This window comes from Hyperolius riggenbachi, chromosome 10 (genome assembly GCF_040937935.1).
Source record: "Hyperolius riggenbachi isolate aHypRig1 chromosome 10, aHypRig1.pri, whole genome shotgun sequence".
Lineage (NCBI taxonomy): Eukaryota > Metazoa > Chordata > Amphibia > Anura > Hyperoliidae > Hyperolius > Hyperolius riggenbachi.
The window spans coordinates 113809350-113835289 of NC_090655.1; the positions used below are offsets into that span (position 1 = coordinate 113809350).

Genomic DNA, 25940 nt, shown 5'->3' on the forward strand with positions numbered 1-25940 from the left:
TTACATTGTGGCAGTTTGCCCAGAGTACCGCGGTATTCAGAGCCTCTTGTGGGAGGGATTTCAGCACAAAATTAGTCACACAGCGCCCCCTGATGGTCTGTTTGTGAAAATCATTCTATTTCTCATGTAAAAGGGGGTATCAGCTACTGATTGGGATAAAGTTCAATTCTTGGTTGGAGTTTCTCTTTAAAAGGAAATACATTTAGCAGCTTCCATATCCCCATCAGGCTAAGTTGTCCTTTAAGGAACAGAAAAGGGGTTTTTAATATTTTGAATAATTAACCGAGCTAGGAAGTGGAAGCCACATTTGTAATGGCCAGAGACTGTATTCAAGGTAACCCTTATGCTGGGCATACACGGGTCAATCCGGTGGCCGATTAGCCGCCGGATCGACTCCCGCCTGTCCCCGCTCGTCTACCCGGAGAGATTCCCACTCGTCCCCGCCGGCGCTTCTCATCTCCCGCTCGATTCGCTGCTATTGTCCGCCCGCGGGGGTCGAGCGCGGAATCGATCCCCGCGGTGATCTGACACGTCGGATATTATCAATCGAGCCATAAGGCTCGATTAATAAGCCTCCCTGACTGCCGTGTATGCCCAGCATTACAATACGTGCGTTCTGAAAATGCATTATACTTCTACTTTAAAGTGCATCTACAGGTAGAAAATGTAACTTGTAGGCAAAAATCCTCATACTGTCTCTACATTAACCTGAAGTGAGAGGGATATGGAGGCTGCCATATTTATTTCTTTTTAAACACCAGTTGCCTGGCTGGCCTGCTGATAATCTGCCTCTAATACTTTTAGCTGTCGGTGGCTAAAAGTATTAGAGGCAGCACAGTGGCGTAGTGGTTAGCATTCTGGCTCCATGGTTCAAATCCCAGCCAGAGCACTATCTGCTCGGAGTTTGTATGTTCTCTCCGTGGCTGTGTGGGTTTCCTCCAAAATCACAAAAGCATACAGATAAGTTAATCGGTTTACTCCTAAATTGGCCCTAGACTACAATACATACACTACACTCTATACATACATAGAAATATGCCTATGATTGTGAGCCCCTCTAAAGGTGCATACACACGCACTACAGCAGCCAAACGATGGGTCCGTCGACACCTCCCGCTGGGCGGGTTTTCAGCAGACTGTAATGCGTGTATGCACTGTCGGCGGACTGATAAGGCTGTACCTGAACGATCCGCCGGGCAGTCTGCTGAAAACCCGTCGCGATCTTGGGTGCTGTAGCAGGACAATGACCCAAAACACACCAGCAAATGCACCTCTGAATGGCTGAAGAAAAACAAAGTGAAGACTTTGGAGTGGCCTAGTCAAAGTCCTGACCTGAATCCTATTGAGATGTTGTGGCATGACCTTAAAAAGGCGGTTCATGCTAGAAAACCCTCAAATAAAGCTGAATTACAACAATTCTGCAAAGATGAGTGGGCCAAAATTCCTCCAGAGCGCTGTAAAAGACTCGTTGCAAGTTATCGCAAACGCTTGATTGCAGTTATTGCTGCTAAGGGTGGCCCAACCAGTTATTAGGTTCAGGGGGCAATTTCTTTTTCACACAGGGCCATGTAGGTTTTGAGGTTTTTTTCTCACTAAATAATAAAAACCATCATTTAAAACTGCATTTTGTGTTCAATTATGTTATCTTTGACTAATAGTTAACGGTTTTTGATGAGCAGAAACATTTAAGTGTGACAAACATGCAAAATAATAAGAAATCAGGAAGGGGGCAAATAGTTTTTCACATCACTGTATATAATAAACTTCTGGTATAGTAAACTGCTTAGCCAAGTCCCTTGAAGTTCACTATATAGGGATTCTACTGTATTGAAAAGGAGTTGCAATGACTGCTGCTCTGTGCAGGTAATCCCTCTGGCCTGTACTCCATCGTACGGTTGCCAAGCTTGCAAAGAAATACAGTTGGAGCTTACAGTCTATTTTGTCATTTATTAGGTGTCTGCAAACAGAAATACCGGTATAACTTCTGCAGCACTGATCTACATGTACGAAAATTCTATAAAGAAAGTGGAATATGCAATTAAAGATAACATCATCTCTGGAGCAGTTTCTGTACTAATCGCTCAGACTAAGGGCCTATTTCCACTGAGTGTGAAATCACTATGCGAATATTCGCATTGACACTGAAACCAATGCAGTTCAGTGGAGTGGTTTCAATTGAATGTGTTTTTTAAAATGCGTTCTGATGCAGAAAAGACATGAACTGCAGACATGCTGCAGATTATCACACCAGGCACTGTTCTGCATGTGATAAAAGGGAAAGGTCCTCCATGTGGATTTTTGCATTTGATGAACATTTTCACATCTGCTTTCACATTGAACCTGCTTCTTCCCGTTTCCTGTCACAGTGAGGTCATGTTGCTATGGAGAGTAAAAATCGACTGAAAAGCTGCATAAAAAAACATGCGTTTTCAGATGCAAAACTCACAGTATACTAATAGAAACAGGCCCTAAATCAAATAATGTGGTATGGGTAGCTGGTCAGACCGAGCTTGAGGATGTAAAAACTCACTTCTGAACAACATATTTTTTTTATAAAATGTAAAATACATGAACCTAAACATATAAAAAGTATGTTTCTTCCAGAAAAGTAAAAGTAAAAATTCCAAATGCTATTCCCGCCCAATGCCAGTCCATAGCGATCTGCATTCATGAGGCATTTCTATGGCTTACCGCCACACAGAGGGGCACTTCTGTCTCATTCACACTGAGTTCAATTCTACTTATGGTATATAAATAATGGACACTGATTTAGTGCTGTGTTTTTCAATCACAAAATAAAATCCATTTCCAGTTTTTTATTTTCACCTATAATCAGTGTTCTCCCCAGGCTCTTAGCTGGGTGCTCCATCCGGCTAATTTTGGTGAGAACCCGTCTGTCATCAGCTCGCCATCCTCCTCCTATGCTGTAAGCAGAGTTGCGCTGACCCTGCATTCTCCCTTGGCACCCCACTCGCTTACTTTTTCATGCCACCCAGCCGGAAAAAAAAAATCTGGGAAGAACACTGCCTATAATATTGCTGAAAATAAACCAATCTCTCTGTGTATTAAAGAGGGTCAATGTATCAAATACATAATCAAGTCACAAAAACCAGTATACTGATAATTCCCCCACACGACAGTTATAGTGTAAATTAGCTGGAACACAAGGTATCAGTATTCAGAACGCTGTGATTGTAGAAGTCGAAGGAACGATTCTGCGGTCAGCGGTGACCACTGGCAGGTTCCGGTGTCATATCAGAATGAATGTAGTCTGAGGAGGGGAGCATTAGCGAAGGGCTAATTTGTTAAGCGAGGACTTGCGTGGCACGTATGCCAATGGTGAGCATAGGGAAAGCTGTTATCTGCCTGTAAGAGCTGTGAATAGAAACAGAACAGTGTTCTATAGGTAAGGATACAGTCCCAACACTTTGGCTAAGAGGGTAAAAGCTGAAACATCACACAATAGAGTCTGTGCTGAGCCGTCTCTTCTTGTCAAGATTGTGCAGTAACTGCTTGCCTTTGGTTTACAGCCATAAATGGTGCTGGAGCAGCCGAGTTCATAGTGTCCTGTATGGCTGGGTCTTGTCCTTAAGGTAGTGGATTATCAAATACAGTGTCTGGGAGGATAGAAATCTTTAGCTTGTTCTCAGGCCAGCTAAATTCCTTTGGCAATTTCATCTGTGAAGGTAAAACATTACAAGTTAGATGCTATTGGATGGATGGCATGGCAATGGATAAATGTCTTGCACACACTTTTAGTAAGGTCGAGGTTAGTTAGGTTAGCCTGAGGCGATCAGAGGGGGTGGAAAATTTTTTTGAAAAATAGTGCTGCGCTGCCTCCCTGGCGGATTTAATTGACCGCTAGAGAGGTTAAACAATGAAGATTACCTGGCTGTCCTGATCCTCTGCTTCTAATACTTTAAGCCACCCTCAACAAGCATGCAGATCAGTCTATGGCAAATCTGGCAAGATTAGCTGCATGCTTGTTTCAGGTGTGGGATTTAGACCCTACTGACCAGAAAGATCAGCAGGACTGCCAGGCATCTGGTATTGTTTAAAAGGAAATAAACATGGCGGCCTCCATAGGTCTCACACCTCGAGTTCCTTTTAAGAAGAAAAATTTCTGCTTTGCAGTGTTTTATGCTGGGAATACACCATGAGATTTTTTTTGGCAGATAGATGGTTTGATAGATAATTTCCAGCATCTCCGATCTGATATTCAATCGTTTTTCTGATTGATTTCTTATAAAAGTGAATAAAATTGATCGGAAATACGATCGGAAAATCGATCGGACAGTAAGTCTGCTGAGAAATCTCATTGTGTATTCCCAGCATTAGTAAGGAAGCTTTTTGATCCTTTTTTAGCCCCTTACACACTCTTAGGCGTTCTGGTTCACCATGAGCTTGCTGGGGAATCTGTAACTTATCACAGGTGAACGCCACCATTTTCCAGCAGAAGAGTTTACAACACACTGATAAAAATACATCTGTTAGCTCATTAGATGTGCCCTACATGCATGTGTTTTTGCCCGTTGCCCCATCCCCACAGACAGTCCCAGGTGTCCATGGAATAGTCCCCTCCCAACTACGCTGAGATTTGATTCATTACAAGACAGCAGTGTTATTACTCTTAGCAAAAACATATTTCTGTGAATTCTAATTTCTCTAATGCAGCAAATGAGGTTGGATTACATTCCAGGCTCCCTTCCCTTCCAGTGATATAACTGGTTTGTTATGCATTCAGCTTGCAGGCTTACAAGTCTTTAACTTGGGTTAATAAATGGATAATTATGAATGCGTGACCCTGTTAGTGAGCAGGAGAAATGGCACACTCCAGCAAGTTCCCATGTTTGAAGAAAAGGCCTGAGGCTGCAGTGACTGCAGAAAGGCTGGCGCTTTACAGAACCCTCTCCTCCCCCTCATTTATACAAATGAGAGCTTACTTCCTCTGGAGAACTTAAATCTTCTAAGTCTTCCAGCATCCTTTCCACCAGCTCCTCTGTCAACAGAATCTGAGGAGATAAAACAGTTTCAGCCTTTTATTCTCTGCTTTCCATGTAATTGGCAACTATTTCATGTGATTTTCAGCAGCAAGGGAGGACATAAACCTGTCTGCATGGTGTTTCCAGACTGCACCACATATAAAACAGCCCTACTGACACATCACAGAGAGATCCTGCACACAGGAAGCCACTTTGAGGTGTGAAGCAATAGGAGAATGCAATGTGTGAATTCAATGGCAGGATTTCTACACGCTGGCGGATCTGTGCTGGCACTCTGTGTAGTCAATAGCTCTCTGGAAAGAGGCATTCACACTTAAAGTGACTCTGAAGTTGCACATAAAAGTGTAGCTGTGTGTAATTCTGCACCTTCAGCAGCCTAACACTCAGCAAGCACTGTTAAAACCGCACAGGAGATTTGGGCGCCACCATAGGCCGTAATAGGAATTACAACAATAGCTGTGCTCAGTGAGCGATTTTGGCGTTGTCAAAAAACGGAGCTCAAATGACTTCTTAAACACTAATTCGTCCACCAGCAATAGCTGGAAGCCGAATTACATCTTTCCCTCACTATCCATGGTGGCCTGGAAGGGGAATAGTAATTAACGCCGCCAGAACTTGTGCAGGAGCAGGGTAAGCCGTATATCTGGTGTATCCTGCGCCCAAATCTCCTAGCAGCTATTTAATAGATATGCAACACTCATGCCTACCCACCCCTTTATCAAATCCAGCTTCTTTCAGCCATGATAAGTCCCCAAAGGCCACTCAACTTTTAGGTATAAAATAGGAGCCACACCTTCTACCGGGGTCATAGACTTATTATTGATTAGAAGGCCAAATAGGAGTGAGTGTGTCCAGTTTGATGCTACCACCCAGCAGGGTACACCAAAGCCTGGTTTTATTAAAGAGGTATAGTTGGCTTGTATGAAGAGATGCTCAATGTGATGCAAAGGTCAACTTGGATTAACATTTTATGTAAACCATATGCAGTTTGAAAATGTCAAAATAGCTTCCTGATGATTTAGCTTGGTGTAGCTTCAAGCTGTATACAATTTACATGAAATTTGAATGTATGTAACAAATTCGTCTCAGTAGGACTAGTACTATACTTGCCTATGTTTACCATGTCACTTCAGGTATGCATTAACATGTTAGGCACCAATCTATGTAAAAGTGAAGGCACTCTTGTTCATGGCAAATGCAATCCACAGAGTTGCATTTTTCTGAGAAGTCTATGGTTTTTTCCACTACGGTAAGTTTTGTACCTCTGCATACTTTCCTTCCTCCTTGGAGATGAAAGGATACCCGAGGTGACATGTGACATAATGACAGACACGGGTATGTACAGTACCTAGCACAAATAACTATGCTGTGTTCCTTTTTTTCTTTCTCTGCCTGAAAGAGTTAAATATCAGGTATGTAAGTGGCTGACTCAGTCCTGACTCAGACAGGAAGTGACTACAGTGTGACCCTCACTAATAAGAAATTCCAACTATAAAACACTTTTCTAGCAGAAAATGGCTTCTGAGAGCAGGAAAGAGATAAAAAGTGTCAATAGTTCATAGATTGTAGCTCTGGCATATTTCAATAAATGTGTCACTGAGCAAAAACAATAAAACAGTTAAAACTTAAAAAGTAGTTTCAAACATAAAATAAAACTGTGGAATATCTTAAGTCATTTTTAGGAGAAGGAAGATCGATACAATCGTTTATTTTATTTGTTTATTTTCGCCTTGGGTGTCCTTTAAAGGGGCAATGTAGTGAGAGGGATATGAAGCATAGGGATGGTCAATGAGATCCAAATAATTTCAGGTTGATGCAGGGTTATGAAAATTTTGTAAGCACATTTAAGCAGCTTGAAAATGGACCAATCAAATTTTATTTCAGCAGGATATGATTGGTTCAATCTGCATATATGTGCATGCAAAATTTGCATAATATTGCATCAACTTGCATAATATTGCATCAACTTTCCATCTCATTGACCATCCCTAATGAAGGATACCTTTTTTCCTTTTCTAGTATGCCAATTTCCCAGCTGTCTTGCTAATGATGTCTGTAATATGTTTGGCCACAAACCCAGAAGGAGTATGAACATCAGGTGATGTGATTTAAGTCTGGCTACATTGACCACATGGTTGTTTCAGGTATGCGATTCAGATGCTACTGCAGCCAAAAGGATCAGCCCGAATAACATGTCATTGGCATTCCTTAAAGGGGAACTGAAGAGAGAGGTATATGGAGGCTGTCATGTTTATTTCCTTTTAGACAATACCAGTTGCCTGGCAGCCCTGCTGATCCTCTGCCTCTAATACTATTAGCCATAGCCCCTGAACAAGCATGCAGCAGATCAGGTGTTTCAGTGGTTCAGACTTATAAGTCTGATCTGACAAGACTAGCTGCATGCTTGTTTCTGGTTTTAATCAGATACTACTGCAGAGTAATAGACCAGCAGGGCTGCCAGGCAACTGGTATTGATTAAAAGGAAATAAACAGGACAGCCTCCATATACCTCTCTCTTCAGTTCCCCTTTAAGAGGAAATAAATATGGCAACCTCCATATCCCTGTCACTGCAGTGTCCCTTTAACACAACACTGCATTTTCCCATTTGTACCTGGCAGGAAATCCAGAGTTCCCCAAAGGCTATATACACTAGGTTCGGCTTTTAGGTTATCTGCTTACACAAACTATCATAATATTCAGGACGTTTCATACATTCCCGTCTGATTGGCAAGACTGGCTTGCATTCAAGGATGAAGTCACTTGACATGTCTGTAAAATATTTCATTTTTATATACCGATTTACAAACTCGTGTGTATTTTATATATCCTATCACTTCTGAAGCACGCTGCTGATGTAATATAAAATACTGTAATTAATGAATGGAGTATTGTTAAAATATTGTCCGTAAGGTACTACGGTAGTATAGCTGTGCAATGCATAAAACTCTGCATGGCTACTACAAATATCGTATGAATTAAAAGGAAGCTGTATAATAAGGAGACTGTATTTCGGGCCTGTACACACTGCTGCACTTGCGATGCGCTTTCAAAATCGCATGCGTTTTTTAATCGCAAGGACGTTTGAAAAATCATGAAAATCATCAAGACCTGTACACACTGGTGCAATGCGATTTTTCTATTTTCATGGAGGCTTTGCGATTTAAAAATCGCACGCAATTTTAAAAACGCAGCGCAAGCGCAGCAGTGTGTACAGGCGGCTTTACCTGATGAAAAAAAGAAACCATCATTTGCCATGATCACATCTAGCTTATTTTATATAAGGGTTCTGCTGATACCGCCTCACTATTTTCTCTGCAGTCTTCAGGTCAGGTTTTAGTATTGTGTAGATGGGTATATTGCAGTCTTCAGGTCTGCTTTACATTCAGGATTTAGTGCTATATAGAGAGGTGTATTTGCTCACTTGTAGCCAAGGCCCATGTGCTGCATATGGATGTTCTTCTGTAGCAAAGGCTCCTTCCACCCCCGTAGAAACAAAAGTGATGGCCGTGTCGCCAGTAATACTTTTATATGTAAAGTGCCGTCCGTGTAACAGTCTGCCTCTGCAATGGAGAAAACAGAAAATAAAGCCTATGTTGAGTGTTTTCTTGCATGCTGGTGGTTTAAAAGGCATTTTGACAAGTTTGAAAATATCACCTAGGAGAAAGAACAGAGGAGAAAAATTGAATTGCATATGGCCCCCCTGGTCTCCTCTGCTGTCTCCCCGATCAACAATGTCACACTGAGCATATAGCACATGGCGCTTGTGTGACACACACACACACACACACACACACACACACACACACACACACACACACACACACACACACACACACCTCTCTGCACTCGCAGGAGTAAGGGGACAAGACAGGGAGTCACCGCAGTTGGAGCAGGTGTGATTTGCAATACAAAGGCACATTTACATTTGTCGGACCGAGATTTTTTCAGCTTGCTTAAATTTCAGACCGAAAAACGGTCAAATTGTCAATCAGGCATGCTTGTTGTGGCACAGATTTGCATCCGATTCAAAGTTATCGAATTAGATGGTCGAATGGGCTGCAATATCTCTAGATGTATGGCTAGATTTATGTTCACAAGCAAAGAAATGGGCTAGCACCATCCACTACACAATAAGATATAGATCACAGTTATAGAGTGTGCAGAAAGGAACTAAATAATGATGCAAGCACAAACTAGAACAGGAAGTTCCCTAAAAAACCGCACCACTCAGTAAACATATTCAAAAATATAAATCATCTTTATTGAGCACAACTAAAGATAAAAACACTTAAAGGGACACTTAAGTCAAACAAAAAAATGAGTTTTACTCACCTGGGTCTTCCAATAGCCCCCTGCAGCTGTCCGGTGCCCTCGCCGTCTCCCTCCGATCCTCCTGGCCCCGCCGGCAGCCACTTCCTGTTTTGGTGACAGGAGCTGACAGGCTGGGGACGCGAGTGATTCTTCGCGTTCCTGGCCATAATAGCGCCATCTATGCTGCTATAGCATATATCATATACCATATGGCAGCATAGAGGGTGCTAATGTGCCTGGGAAGGCGAAGAATCACTCGCGTCCCCAGCCTGTCAGCTCCTGTCACCGAAACAGGAAGTGGCTGCCGGCGGGGCCAGGAGGATTGGAGGGAGACGGCGAGGGCACCGGACAGCTGCAGGGGGCTATTGGAAGCCCTAGGTGAGTAAAACTCATTTTTTTTTGTTTGACTCAAGTGTCCCTTTAAAACCATTAGCACGGGGGAACTCTATACTAATAATGATGATATAATATAAATTGTAAATGTTAACACAATGCCTACAAAGTGGAGTATAATTCAAATACCATACACAATAATATAAAGACTATATAAAAAGATGTCAGTTGAAAACCCCTGGGTAAACCACCAGCTACATGTGGATAGAGGTAAAAAGTGCATACATAAGTGCATAGAGGATGGATCAAAAAGTCATAACCTAGACCATCCACAATGTGAAATACAAACAGTGAACCATATAGAGCAAGATAAAGTGCATAAGTGGGTAAAAATACCCGGAAAGAAGCTGGAGCTTACCAGGGGATAGAGGATGTAGGCAAAGGACCGGTGTGCCCCGCGCTCGCCGTCGCGATTCGCTGCCTGCAATGCGCAGCTTCGTCTGGGCTCATTGTTGTGCTCAATAAAGAGGATTTATATTATTGAATATGTTTACTGAGTGCTGCGGTTTTTTAGGGAACTTCCTGTTCTGGTTTGTGCTTGTATGGCCAGATTTACTCTTTAGCAGGGTGTAAACTGTACACTGTAAAGGGTCAGCGCTACATAAATATTAATAAAAAAGTACACTGAACAATTTACTGGATGTCCCTCAGTGGGGCCAACAATGTACCATCCCGATCACAGACTAGGCTCAATGGAGATAAAATAATCCATGTAAGGAGTGTCCTAGTCTGGATTCCAATTTGGGATTCTTGGTGAGAATGTTAACCCACTAGAGATGGTCAATGAGATTAAAAATGACAGCTTCCATTCAAATTGAATGCCAGCTGTATGCAATGTGGTATTATCTCATTGACTGTCTCTAATAACCATTGATCCACTATGCTGCGCAAAATATTATACAAACACCACCTGCCATTCACTGCAGCACAGGGGTGACCTGATTAACATGTATAAATACATCAGAGGGCAATACAAAAGCTTGGCCGATGAGCTTTTTGTCCCTAGGCTTGTGCAAAGGACATGGAGTCATGATCTGCAAGAATGGTGGAAAAAAGGTTTTGCCATCTATGTAGGTAAGTGTTTTTTTTACAGCAAGAGTTGTTTAACCACTTGAGGACCACAGTCTTTTCGCCCCTTAAGGACCAGAGCCTTTTTCTCCATTCAGACCACTGCAGCTTTCACGGTTTATTGCTCGGTCATACAACCTACCACCTAAAGGAATTTTACCTCCTTTTCTTGTCACTAATACAGCTTTCTTTTGCTGCTATTTGATTGCTGCTGCGAGTTTTAGTTTTTATTATATTCATCAAAAAAGACATGAATTTTGGCAAAAAAAATGACTTTTTTAACTTGCTGTGCTGACATTTTTCAAATAAAGTAAAATTTCCTATACATTTGAGCGCGAAAGTTATTCTGCTACATGTCTTTGATTAAAAAAAAAACCATTCAGTGTATATTTATTGGATTGGGTAAAAGTTATAGCGTTTACAAACTATGGTGCCAAAAGTGAATTTTCCCATTTTCAAGCATCTCTGACTTTTCTGCGCACCTGTCAGGTTTCATGAGGGGCTAAAATTCCAGGATAGTACAAATACCCCCCAAATGACCCCATTTTGGAAAGAAGACATCCCAAAGTATTCAGTGAGAGGCATGGTGAGTTCATAGAAGATTTTATTTTTTGTCACAAGTTAGCGGAAAATGACACTTTCTGACAAAAAAAAGAAAAAAAAAAAAAAAAAAAAAAGTTTCCATTTCTTCTAACTTGCGACAAAAAAAAAAAAAAAAATGAAATCTGCCACGGACTCACTATGCTCCTCTCTGAATACCTTGAAGTGTCTACTTTCCAAAATGGGGTCATTTGTGGGGTGTGTTCACTGTCCTGGCATTTTGGGGGGTGCCTAATTGTAAGCACCCCTGTAAAGCCTAAAGATGCTCATTGGACTTTTGGCCCCTTAGCACAGTTAGGCTGCAAAAAAGTGCCACACATGTGGTATTGCCGTACTCAGGAGAAGTAGTATAATGTGTTTTGGGGTGTATTTTTACACATACCCATGCTGGGTGGGAGAAATATCTCCGTAAATGACAATTGTTTTATTTTTTTTACACACAATTGTCTATTTATAGAGATATTTCTCCCACTCAGCATGGGTATGTGGAAAAATACACCCCAAAACACATTATACTACTTCTCCTGAGTACGGCGATACCACATGTGTGGCACTTTTTTGCACCCTAACTGCGCTAAGGGGCCCAAAGTTCAATGAGTACCTTTAGGATTTCACAGGTCATTTTGAGAAATTTCGTTTCAAGACTACTCCTCACGGTTTAGGGCCCCTAAAATGCCAGGACAGTATAGGAACCCCACAAATTACCCCATTTTAGAAAGAATACACCCCAAGGTATTCCGTTAGGAGGATGGTGAGTTCATAGAAGATTTTTTTTTTTGTCACAAGTTAGCGGAAATTGATTTTAATTGTTTTTTTTTCACAAAGTGTCATTTTCCGCTAACTTGTGACAAAAAATAAAATCTTCTATGAACTCACCATACCCCTAACGGAATACCTTGGGGTGTCTTCTTTCTAAAATGGGGTCATTTGTGGGGTTCCTATACTGCCCTGGCATTTTAGGGGCCCTAAACCGTGAGGAGTAGTCTTGAAACCAAATGTCGCAAAATGACCTGTGAAATCCTAAATGTACTCATTGGACTTTGGGCCTCTTAGCGCACTTAGGGTGCAAAAAAGTGCCACACATGTGGTACCGCCGTACTCAGGAGAAGTAGTATAATGTGTTTTGGGGTGTATTTTTACACATACCCATGCTGGGTGGGAGAAATATCTCTGTAAATGACAATTGTTTGCTTTTTTTTTTTTACACACAATTGTCCATTTACAGAGAGATTTCTCCCACCCAGCATGGGTATGTGTAAAAATACACCACAAAACACATTATACTACTTCTCCTGAGTATGGGGATACCACGTGTGACACTTTTTTGCAGCCTAGGTGCGCTAAGGGGCCCAACGTCCTATTCACAGGTCATTTTGAGGCATTTGTTTTCTAGACTACTCCTCACGGTCGAGGGCCCCTAAAATGCTAGGGCAGTATAGGAACCCCACAAGTGACCCCATTTTAGAAAGAAGACACCCCAAGGTATTCCGTTAGGGGTATGGTGAGTTCATAGAAGATTTTATTTTTTGTCACGAGTTAGTGAAAAATGACACTTTGTGAAAAAAAACAAAAATCCAATTTCCGCTAACTTTTGACAAAAAATAAAATCTTCTATGAACTCATCATACACCTAACAGAATACCTTGGGGTGTCTTCTTTCTAAAATGGGGTCACTTGTGGGGTTCCTATACTGCCCTGGCATTTTACGGGCCCAAAACTGTGTAGTCTGGAAACCAAATTTCTCAAAATGACTGTTCAGGGGTATAAGCATCTGCAAATTTTGATGACAGGTGGTCTATGAGGGGGCAAATTTTGTGGAACCGGTCATAAGCAGGGTGGCCTCTTAGATGACAGGATGTTTTGGGCCTGATCTGATGGATAGGAGTGCTAGGGGGGGTGACAGGAGGTGATTGATGGGTGTCTCAGGGGGCGGTTAGAGGGGAAAATAGATGCAATCAATGCACTGGGGAGGTGATCGGAAGGGGGTCTGAGGGGGATCTGAGGGTTTGGCCGAGTGATCAGGAGCCCACACGGGGCAAATTGGGGCCTGATCTGATGGGTAGGTGTGCTAGGGGGTGACAGGAGGTGATTGATGGGTGTCTCAAGGTGTGATTAGAGGGGGGAAATAGATGCAAGCAATGCACTAGCGAGGTAATCAGGGCTGGGGTCTGAGGACGTTCTGAGGTGTGGGCGGGTGATTGGGTGCCCGCAAGGGGCAGATTAGGGTCTAATCTGATGGGTAACCGTGACAGGTGGTGATAGGGGGTGATTGATGGGTAATTAGTGGGTGTTTAGAGGAGAGAAGAGATGTAAACACTGCACTTGGGAGGTGATCTGATGTCGGATCTGTGGGCGATCTATTGATGTGGGTGGGTGATCAGATTGCCCGCAAGGGGCAGGTTAGGGGCTGATTGATGGGTGGCAGTGACAGGGGGTGATTGATAGGTGATTGACAGGTGATCAGTGGGTTATTACAGGGAATAACAGATGTAAAAATTGCCCTGGCGAATTGATAAGGGGGGGTCTGAGGGCAATCTGAGCGTGTAGGCGGGTGATTGGGTGCCCGCAAAGGGCAGATTAGGGTCTGATCTGATGGGTAACAGTGACAGGTGGTGATAGGGGGTGATTGATGGGTGATTGATGGGTAATTAGTGGGTGTTTAGAGGAGAGAAGAGATGTAAACACTGCGCTTGGGAGGTGATCTGATGTCGGATCTGCGGGCGATCTATTGGTGTGGGTGGGTGATCAGATTGCCCGCAAGGGGCAGGTTAGGGGCTGATTGATGGGTAGCAGTGACAGGGGGTGATTGACAGGTGAGCAGGGGGGATAGATGCATAAAGTACACGGGGGGGGGGTGATCAGGAGGGGGCAGTGGGCAGGGGGGGGGGAATAATAAAAAAAATAGCGTTGACAGATAGTGACAGGGAGTGATTGATGGGTGATTAGGGGGGTGACTGGGTGCAAACAGTGGTCTGGGGGGTGGGCAGGGGGGGGGTCTGAGGGGTGCTGTGGGCGATCAGGGGGCAGGGGGGGGGGGGGGGGAAATCAGTGTGCTTGGGTGCAGACTAGGGTGGCTGCAGCCTGCCCTGGTGGTCCCTCGGACACTGGGACCACCAGGGCAGGAGGCAGCCAGTATAATAGGCTTTGTATACATTACAAAGCCTATTATACATACGTGCAGCGGCGATCCGGGTGCTAGTAACCCGCCGGCGCTTCCGAACAGCCGGCGGGTTACTACGAGCGGTGGGCGGAGCGAGTCCCCGGCGGCTGATCGCGTCACGAATGACGCGATCGCCGCATAGCCACTCCCGCAGCCGCCCCCGCCGATGGGCGTATTGCGGTCGTTTGGGCCCGGACTTTGCCGCCGCCCATCGGCTGGGGGCGGTCCTCAAGTGGTTAAATGTGAAATATTTTACCACAGGAAGTAGTTATGGTAAATTCTATATCTGCATTCAAAAGGAAGCTTGGATGCTTTTCTTGCATTGAAGGACATCCCCGGCTATAATTACTAGGTAATTTCCAACAGAGTTGAACCAGGGATTTATCTGACTGCCACCTGGAGTCGCAAAGGATTTTTTTTTCTCTTTAAGAACAACTGAAGTGAGAAGGGTATGGAGGCTGCCATATTCATTTCCTTTTAAGCAATATTAGTTGCAGATCAGGTGTTTCTGACATTGTCAGATCTGACAAGATTAGCTGCATGCTTGTTTCTGGTGTGATTCAGACATTTCTGCCACCAAATAGATCAGCAGGGCTGCCAGGCAACTGGTATTGTTTAACAGGAAATAAATATGGCAGCCTCCATATTTTTCTCACTACAGTTGTCCTTTAAGGCTAGTTACACACCAGGACATTGCATTTAGGGGACGTTATAACATGCCCCTAACGCAACGCCTGGTGCTCTCTGGTGTGGACGTCGGAGTGAGCCGCGTTGTGCAGCTTACTCTGGCGTCCGTGATGCGTACTCTTGGACGCATGCGGCATCACGTGGTCCCTCCCGGCCAATCGCCGCACAGAACGGCCGCTCCAGGAAGTAAACACTGCACGTCACTGAGTGCAGTGAATATTAATTAGCCATGTGCCTGGCCGCTCTCCCCTCCTCCCCAACATGACTGAGCATGTGCAAACAGTCTAACGTGGCTTAGCCGCGTAGAACGCACAGCATGCAGTACTTTGCTGCGTTACAATGTAACGCAGCGTGGGCAGTGTGAACAGCCCACTTGTGTTACATTGCTGTGCGTTGGGGGGAGCATTACAGGCTGCACTGTAACGTCCCTGTGTGCAAGAAGCCTAAAGGGAAGGTCCGCGCTGAAAAAAAAAACTCCACTTACCTGGGGCTTCTTCCAGCCCCTTCCAGTCGATCTGTGCCCTCGCCGCAGCTCCTCTCACAGATCAACTGGCAGGGGCTGGAAGAGCCCCAGGTAAGGAGTTTTTTTTTTTCAGCGCGAACCTTCCCTTTAAAGGTTAATTGGTCCAAGCCTTGTAAGGGTTTTTTTTTGTTCAATAATTTTTTATTGGTTTCAAGTAATGAAAAACAGTAATACAGCAGAACATAAGGTGTGTCTTCATAATAACAAAATAAGTCAAGACGACCTTAAAATTACAACTTGGTTACATACAAGTGTATAAAAACATATCAGTAGACATCAAATAGAGTGAGATAGGATAGCAGCAGTTTTAGGCCTATAAACAGCTTTGATATTATAATGCAACTGTAAATCACCAATTTAAGTAGGAAAGGTCTATATAAAAAGAATATTCGAAAACAGAAATCGCGAAGACAACATTTACCCATTAACTGGACCAATTATGGTTGGGTAGAGTCATTCTTTACTGAATGGTACAAGGGGCTTGAGAGATCCAATCTCCAGCGAGGTTGGAACTAGATTACGAACTGGGATGGGCTAAACTGACAGGGTCAGAGGGAGTAAAAACGTTGTCCTTAACCACTTAACAACCAGCTAACGCCCATAGGCGTCAGCAGGTCTTAAGTGGGTTACCATGGAAACCTTTCCATGTCAGTTCACGGAGGGTGTCTCCGTGAACAGCCGGAAAGCCGCCGATCGCGGCTCGCCGGCAAAATGTAAACACGCGTGGAAGAAATCCCCGCTGTTTACATCAAATGCTGCGCAGCAGCGCCGTAGGGCAGATCGGCGATCCCCGGCCTCTGATTGGCCGGGGATCGCCGTCATTTGATAGGCTGAAGCCTATCCTACAATGCGCAGGACGGATATCCGTCCTGCGCACAGCACAGCCAGAGCGAGAGGGCGGAAGAGGTAGGGAGGGCGGAAAACGCCCCCCCGCTCGGCCACACAGAGCGGCGGCGATCAGACCCCCTGCAGCAGGTCATCCCCCTAGTGGGGAAAAAAAGGGGGGGGAGGAGTCTGATCGCCCTGCTGTATTCACGATCAGAGCCCACGCAGCACAGATCTCTAAAACACAGCCCGGTCCTTAAGTGGTTAAGATTCAAACCAGTAAGGGTTTTTTTTTTTTCTTGCCTTCCTTTGAATCAAATGTGATATGTAAGGGTGCAGGAGAGAAAGGTACCTAATGCTTATTTTATTTTCCTTGGACTTCTCCATCCCTGCCAGTTCACACTGGCAGGGATGCAAAAACTAATCTATATAAAAACTGATCTGTTCCACAGATCAGTTTTTTTTTTAAAAGAAAAAACAGCATTTAGATTTGCCAGTGTACACATATTCAGCAAAATTTACAAAATTAATCCACAATATGTATGATACAAATATCCATAGCACAAGTTAATTTGCAAAACGGATCAGTTTTTAAAGGCATCCGTTTTCTGTGACCCTCCATTCCCTTAGAGCGCAGTCAATGCTATCTGTAAAAAATCTCTGAAGACCCAAATTTGGAGTCCGTGCGGCAGAATGGACCAAACGGATCCATTTGAACGGACCAATGTGAATGGATCCATTGGTTAACATTGGATCAGTGTGCATACGTTCTCGTCTGTTCCGTTATGGTCTGCTAAATCCTCTGTTTTTTAGGTCAATGTTAACTTGGCCTAACTGCTAACATTCTTGCTTGTCCCAGGTTTAATTACCAGCCTGGACACCATCTGCTTGGAGTTGTATGTAATAAGCCAAGTGAACGTCTTGTGACAAACCATACACTGAGGAAAATTACATGTTTATCATATTTAATTATAGCATTTTACTACTATTTAAAAAAACTCCATATGTGTTGTGTTGTAGTCAATTGTAGGATACTTTAGCTTACAATTTCTTGGTAGACAGGAATTCCTAATGGTCGTCAATGAAAACAACAACAATCAAAACAAGAGTGCAGGCAAATCAATCCAGGAAATGGGTGGAAAATGTTGCAGAATTAGAAAGCTATATGAATACAAGTTTAAAGGTTTTCAAGTGAAGCATTATCAAGGTTGACCAGCAGAGGTCCCTTTGGTTCTAAGTACAAATGTAAAAAATGGGAGTAGGCTCTATGAAAAAAAAAAAAAAAGATGTACTGTACTGAGGTCCGTTTCTTTAAATAAATGAAGAAAAATATTTATGAAACCGCCACAGACTTAAGAGTTTTTATAATGTACAGTTGCACACTTTCTATTTTCTATTCAGCACAGTTTTTTATCTTTACCTAAAAGTTGCACTTTTGTAAACTACCTACCACTGTAAAAAAAAAAAATACAGATTACCCAGGTGGCAAGGAATCTTGTGTGCAGCATAATTCTGCTAGCTAAAGGGCCAGCTAACCAGTCAAAAAAGGACTCTATGACTGAGTGCTCGATTTTAGCACTAACTAGATATCAGTCCCTGGTGTTTGGAATCACAGGTGAAGACAAAAGGAAGTCAGTATCAATTAAAGAGCTTCTGTAAGCAAAAAAGTGCTCCTGAGACGTCTGCAGAGTAGAGTGCACTCGATCGGGCTATGCAATTTCCATCACAGCCCGGGGGCGAAGCTGGTACTGCACCTGCTCGGGAATCTCAGAGGTAAATACAGCTGCCTGCAGCTGTTGGAGGGAGCCTGTGCTGGATCGGTGCTGCACAGAAGGAAGGGGGAGAAGCCTCCGAGGTAAGTACAACCAGGGGCCCCTTTCTTTATTACAGGTTTTCTTTAAGTTTAGTGGTTATGGTAAATTTGGGGCATAAGAGGTCCAGTCTATAAACTAGGATAGGTAAGAGATTTTATCAAGGTGGTAATGTTTAGGATGAGAGGCTAGAGTTAAGCATCAGGACAGGGATAATGTTGGGTAGTAGCTCAGTAACGTCTGCTACAGAAATGCAGCAATTCCTAACAGGCAATGGTTATCGCATGTGTATGTGCCTCTATTTTTGCTTTTGGTCTCACCTTAAACAAAGTGGCATGAGGGCACCAGACTCCTGGTTAAACTTGAGATGGACGCTTTCCAGTTGCCGCGTGCGTATTAATTCATGAGGAATGATGGCTGATGAGCTTTCACTTTCCAAGCTGTCTTTTCGACTCCTGAGAAAAAAAAACAGTTTTACCATCCAGCCACAAACAGCCATGGAAGAACTAGTCTACTCAGGTTATCAAGCAAAGACTCCGCTGCTTTCAGCTTCATCAAACATTTTGATATGACAAGTAGCTTCCCCAGGAGGCAGGGTTGGCAGACACCAAGAAGGGTGAGCGTGCACAAGTGAAATTCAGTTGCCTCTGAGGCAAGACTTAACTTGAGCATTGGTGAACACAGGCCGTGACAGAGGGGGTTAACTCATCTTGACTGAGTGTACGCACTCACGCACGCACGCACTCACGCACGCACGCACGCACACACACACATACACACACACACACACACACTAGTTTATGCTGCAGATCACATTATGTTAAAGTGAACCAGAGGATTTTATTAGGGCTGATTAGAAGAAGGCTGAGCAGTGAAGAATGGAACAGAGAGCAGGTAGGTGTTTTCTCTAATGTTCCCATTGATATAAAGGTCCTTCTAAAAAAAAATTAGCATATTGTTATAAAGTTCATTATTTTCTGTAATGTACTGATAAACATTAGACTTTCATAGATTTTAGATTCATTACACAGAACTGAAGTAGTTCAAGCCTTTTATTGTTTTAATATTGATGGCATACAGCTCATGAAAACCCAAAATTCCTATCTCAAAAAATTAGCATATTTCATCTGACCAATAAGAGAAAAGGGTTTTTAAAACAAAAAAAAAGTCAACCTTCAAATAATTATGTTCAGTTATGCACTCAATACTTGGTCGGGAATCCTTTTGCAGAAATGACTGCTTCAATGCGGCGTGGCATGGAGGCAATCAGCCTGTGGCACTGTTCAGGTGTTACGGAGGCCCAGGATGCTTGGATAGCGGCCTTAAATAGAATCTGTATTGTTAAAATCGCACAAAAGTAAACATACCAGTGCATTAGGGGACATCTCCTATTACCCTCTGTCACAATTTCGCCCGCATTAAAAGTGGTTAAAAACAGTTTTAAAAAGTTTGTTTATAAACAAACAAAATGGCCACCAAAACAGGAAGTAGGTTGATGTACAGTATGTCCACACATAGAAAATACATTCATACACAAGCAGGCTGTATACACCCTTCCTTTTGAATCTCAAGAGATCATTTGTGTGTTTCTTTCCCCATGCAGCTATCTTCCACTGAAGTGTCAGGCTGTTTCTTCCTGCAGAGTGCAGACAGCTCTGCCTGTATGTAATTCCGCAGTATGTGAAAGCCCAGCCAGCTCAGAGGAGGATTTATCCAGCTTGTAAAAGATAATAGAGCAGAAAGAAGCTGCACTAATCTAAATAACACACAGCAGTGTGCAGAGAGGGGCCTGGAGGGGGGAGATGCATCACAGAACCACAACACTGAAGAACTTGGCAGCCTTCCAGACACAGGCTGACAAGTCTGACAAGAGAGAGATAAGTTGATTTATTACAGAGATGGTGATAGTAGAACGTGCTGCAGTAAGCCAGAACACATTAGAATAGCTTTTAGAACTTGTAGGATGATAAAAAACAGGATGCAATTTTTGTTATGGAGTCTCTTTAAGCTCAACCAGAGTGTTGGGTCTTGCGTCTCTCAACTTTCTCTTCACAATATCCCACAGATTCTCTATGGGGTTCAGGTCAGGAGAGTTGGCAGGCCAATTGAGCACAGTAATACCATGGTCAGTAAACCATTTACCAGTGGTTTTGGCACTGTGAGCAGGTGCCAGGTCGTGCTGAAAAATAAAATCTTCATCTCCACAAAGCTTTTCAGCAGATGGAAGCATGAAGTGCTCCAAAATCTCCTGATAGCTAGCTGCATTGACCCTGCCCTTGATAAAACACAGTGGACCAATACCAGCAGCTGACATGGCACCCCAGACCATCATTGACAGGGTACTTGACACTGGACTTCAGGCATTTTGGCATTTCCCTCTCCCCAGTCTTCCTCCAGACTCTGGCACCTTGATTTCCAAATGACATGCAAAAGTTGCTTTCATCTGAGAAAAGTACTTTGGACCACTGAGCAACAGTCCAGTGCTGCTTCTCTGTAGCCCAGGTCAGGCGCTTCTGCCGCTGTTCCTGGTCTAAAAGTGGCTTGACCTGGGGAATGCGGCACCTGTAGCCCATTTCCTGCACACGCCTGTACACAGTTGGCTCTGGATGTTTCTACTCCAGACTCAGTCCACTGCTTCCGCAGGTCCCCCAAGGTCTGGAATCTGTCCTTCTCCACAATCTTCCTCAGGGTCCGGTTACCTCTTCTCGTTGTGCAGCGTTTTCTGCCACACTTTTTCCTTTACACAGACTTCCCACTGAGGTGCCTTGATACAGCACTCTGGGAACAGCCTATTCGTTCACAAATTTTTTTCTGTGTCTTACCCTCTTGCTTGAGGGCGTCAATGATGGCCTTCTGGACAGCACACAGAAAAAGGAAGATCACTGGGTCTCAACCTGGATTTTGCAATTATAGCTTTGGCTTTATTAGCACCATAGTAGCAGACAACACGACGTTTCAACCCAACGGCCTTTATCAAGTGTTACCAAATATAAAATTATTCACATATATAAAGGTTAAAACACACCCCTAAAGGGCGGGCACACACTTAGTAAATCCATTAGACAAAGAGAGACATTAGCAATTAAAGGGACAGTCCTACAAAAAGCATTTAAGGCTAAAATCCTCATTAAGTCCATTCGGTGTAAGCGTACTTAGCTTGTCTATCCACCTACTTTCCCTTCTGAGTAGCGTAATTTCACCGTTTCCACCTTCATTCGTGTAAACCTTTTCCAAGACACACCAGCGCAGATCACTGACAATATGTCCACACTCGTAGTAATGTTTTCCTACAGGAGAATCAATTTTCTTTTCAGGATTATTAGCATATTTCTTATAAAGCCTGATATTACTACGGTGTTCATTAATTTTTACACGAACTGCTCTAGAAGTCTGTCCTACATACCCAACCCCGCAGGGGCATTTCAAAAAGTAGATCACATTTTCAGTTACGCATGAAAAATTCCCTTTAATATCTATCTTAGTACCCTTAAGAGGATGTCTGATATGGTCACCTTTGATAATACTAGAACAGTTCTGACAGTTCAAACATGGGAAGGTCCCCATTTTTTTTAGGCAAAAAAGTTCTCTTCTGTATGGTATTTTTCCTAACATCTGCCCGCACTAGCATGTCCCGAACATTTTTACCTCTCCGATAGACAAAAGATGGCGGTGTAGGGAAGATTTTTGACAGCACAGGATCAGCTTTTATCAATGTCCAATTGCCCAGGATGCTCCTCCTGACCAATTGTGCATGGTTATCAAACGTGGAAATAAACTGGACATCCCTAGTGTGTTGATTTTTAATCAATTTTCTCCTAAGTTCCCTTCTGTCGAGCAAACCAACCTCTTGTGCAGTTTGTAACAGTATCTCCCGACTATAACCTCTCGCAACATAATTTTCTATCAGCATATTAGCTTGTTTATGATACGCTGCATCATTTGATGTAATTCTCCTTGCACGTATGAATTGGCTTTTTGGGAGTCCGCGTATCATAGATGGAGGATGACAGCTTGTTGCAAGTAACGCATTGTTTCTGTCAGTCTCCTTCTTGTATACTTAGGAGAAAAGTGATTAAAAATCAACACACTAGGGATGTCCAGTTTATTTCCACGTTTGAGAACCATGCACAATTGGTCAGGAGGAGCATCCTGGACAATTGGACATTGATAAAAGCTGATCCTGTGCTGTCAAAAATCTTCCCTACACCGCCATCTTTTGTCTATCGGAGAGGTAAAAATGTTCGGGACATGCTAGTGCGGGCAGATGTTAGGAAAAATACCATACAGAAGAGAACTTTTTTGCCTAAAAAAAATGGGGACCTTCCCATGTATGAACTGTCAGAACTGTTCTAGTATTATCAAAGGTGACCATATCAGACATCCTCTTAAGGGTACTAAGATAGATATTAAAGGGAATTTTTCATGCGTAACTGAAAATGTGATCTACTTTTTGAAATGCCCCTGCGGGGTTGGGTATGTAGGACAGACTTCTAGAGCAGTTCGTGTAAAAATTAATGAACACCGTAGTAATATCAGGCTTTATAAGAAATATGCTAATAATCCTGAAAAGAAAATTGATTCTCCTGTAGGAAAACATTACTACGAGTGTGGACATATTGTCAGTGATCTGCGCTGGTGTGTCTTGGAAAAGGTTTACACGAATGAAGGTGGAAACGGTGAAATTACGCTACTCAGAAGGGAAAGTAGGTGGATAGACAAGCTAAGTACGCTTACACCGAATGGACTTAATGAGGATTTTAGCCTTAAATGCTTTTTGTAGGACTGTCCCTTTAATTGCTAATGTCTCTCTTTGTCTAATGGATTTACTAAGTGTGTGCCCGCCCTTTAGGGGTGTGTTTTAACCTTTATATACGTGAATAATTTTATATTTGCTAACACTTGATAAAGGCTGTTGGGCCGAAACGTTGTGTTGTCTGCTACTATGGTGCTAATAAAGCCAAAGCTATAATTGCAAAATCCAGGTTGAGACCCAGTGATCTTCCTTTTTCTGTGTGTTGTCTACCTGCACCCCTGGTGGAGCGGGGTGCTACTGGTCGACTCCCTGGTACATAAAGTTTGTGGTTGAGCCCGGGGACACTGCTTTTTCTTCTGGACAGCAGTCAGGTCTGCAGTCTTACCCATGATTGCGGTTTTGAGTAATGAACCAGGCTGGGAGTTTTTAAAAGCCTCAGGAATCTTTTGCAGGTGTTTAGAGTTAATTAGTTGATTCAGAGAGGCTAATTTTTTGAGATAGGAATTTGGGGTTTTCATGAGCTGTATGCCAACATCATCAATATTAAAACAATAAAAGGCTTGAACTACTTCAGTTGTGTGTAATGAATCTAAAATATATGAAAGTCTAATGTTTATCAGTATATTACAGTATTACAGAAAATAATGAACTTTATAACAATATGCTAATTTTTTTAAAAAGGACCTGTATATGGTAAAATACTTGAGGGTGCTTCGTCTCTGGTTCACTTTAAGAACCCTACAACTCTGTTTTACCTGCTGGCCACATCTCCTATTTAGACTGCTCTTGACTTCTACAATTCACCAGCAGATAGCTATCCAAAATCTATATAATCATCTACAACTCCATGTTTCACCAGTGGGTGGCGTGTGCCAGGTCTGTGTTGCACTTCAGTTTTCCCACCAGCAGGTGGCCCTCTGCCATCCTTCAGCAAATTAGTTGAACAGCTTACTTATTCATGCACTCCATCTTCCCAAAAGGCTTTGCCAATGCTTTAGTACTAGGCCTTTATGTGCCGCTTGCTGCCTGAACGCATTCCCGTTACCAGCTACTGCCATTCCTGGCTTATTGACCTGATCGTGATCTTGATTGTGTACAGCAATGTCTTCCTAGTTTCTTGTATTCTGTTTCTGGCTCACCCTTGATATTAATTTGCTGTGCTTGCTAGAGGAGGACATACTAACTACACACACATCAGGCTTGATATAATAAGCCATCTCCAAAGACCTCCAAACATGTCCAGTGAGGAGGTCAATAGTGATCCAGCAAACCTGGACTGGCCTAATAAAAACTGTACATTAAGTGGTTAGGATTTGCCCTCCTTACCTGGGTCATGTAAGATTATGAGAAGTTTAGGGGAAAGGTTGGGGAACTGGTGGGCTTTGTGACCAGAGCTGTGGAGTTGGCTTAAAATTCTTCAGCTTTAATTTAGGATACCTTCGACTCCTCTAATCTAATCATGATGCATGTTCCATGCTGACTTAAAGGAAACCGGAAGCCGCTTTTTTTTAAATGTAAAATGCCTATACAGGTATGTCTTTAATTCAGACATACTTTCCATTGAAGTAATCTAAGTGCTTCTGCCAATTACTTTTTCATCCAGATTGTCAAATAACTTTCTAAAGGAAGAGGCAGACAACACCTCTGCGTTCAATGTGCACAAAACTCACAGTGGATTCACAACAGCTATACAGGAAGGGCATAGGTGGAATATAGTACGACAGTATAGCTTAATTTGTGGACACCAACCCCAAATGTGTACATATTTAATATGTGTATCTGATTTCGAACATTTGGTGACTGCTTTATTGCAGAAGCACAAGGTACTGTTTTGGAATGATTTATAATCTATTATCTGAGAAATTGAACTTTTATCTGTTTTTTTTTTAGAGTCTAAAGTTATTAGACGTCAGTAAATTTTTCATGACTCCGACTCCAGGTACACCAAAATTTCTCTGACTCAGACTCCAGAGCCCTGTGTACAACTGTGTCTGCATGCAGAATCCACAGTGACTTTTTTTCCCCTTTTTAAATTCAGTCTGGGATTATGTTAAAAAAAAAAATGTACCTGCATGAGACTGCAATCACACAACTGCCGATTTACTGACCTCCACTATGATCCAGGCTAAGTAAGAAATCCCATAAAGAATCCAGCCCATGTTTGCAAATTACTTATGATGTCCGTTGGATATGCTTAAAAATCTTTGCACCCTAATAACTCAGGCCTATAGTGTACCTGGTTAAAGCCTGATGTACAGCTACAGAGCTAAACTTTGTGGTTTAATGGGGACTTTATGACCGTTGGCAAGATATAGCCATTTCTAGTAACACTGCTGTGGTTATCCTTAGCATATTACTGAATGAGCCCAGTAAATTGCAGCTGAGAAAAGAGGATTTCTTCATTACAGAATATCCATGGCACGAGATTCACTGAGCCAAGCAGAGCCTGTCACTTGCACCCATGAATGAAGCCATTGTGTTCTACTATGCTGTCATACACATGCTATGCACACAGGCTCTATGGCAGCAGTGGAGATGGATACAGGAGATTTGGGAACCAGAGGCACAGCAGAAGTTTGGGTGGTGTCCATGTTAATTGCTGCTATAAAATGGAAATCAGCAGGCATATACAAATAGCGGGGCACCCATATTTCTGCAGACATGGCTGGGGGCCAAAGGGCTGGGCGAAGGTCTCAGAAAACCATCAATTTCAGAACACCAGAAAATGATAGTGGGCAGTTTGTGGCTTTATGTATATGAAAGGAGTTGTGAGGTGAAGCTAACATGCATATTTACTTACCTAGG

The 25940-nt window shown here is 43.0% G+C and overlaps 1 protein-coding gene across 3 annotated transcripts in view; it reads right to left on the bottom strand.

Annotated features, from left to right (window-relative positions):
* Nucleotides 1-714: 714 nt before the first annotated feature.
* The window catches only part of SUFU (SUFU negative regulator of hedgehog signaling), a 75021-nt gene continuing 49795 nt past the window's right edge, over nt 715-25940 (bottom strand). For 2 of the 3 annotated variants that reach the window (XM_068257560.1, XM_068257559.1), the window contains exons 9-12: nt 18703-18837; nt 8426-8564; nt 4944-5012; nt 1938-3678 (exon numbers count right to left, since the gene is read on the bottom strand). In XM_068257560.1, coding sequence (XP_068113661.1) covers nt 3589-3678; nt 4944-5012; nt 8426-8564; nt 18703-18837 — 433 coding nt within the window. In that variant the 3' untranslated portion in view covers nt 1938-3588. Of the gene's footprint in view, nt 937-1937; nt 3679-4943; nt 5013-8425; nt 8565-18702; nt 18838-25940 lie in introns of those variants that run through there. The other variant, XR_011024451.1, reaches the window with a different exon arrangement.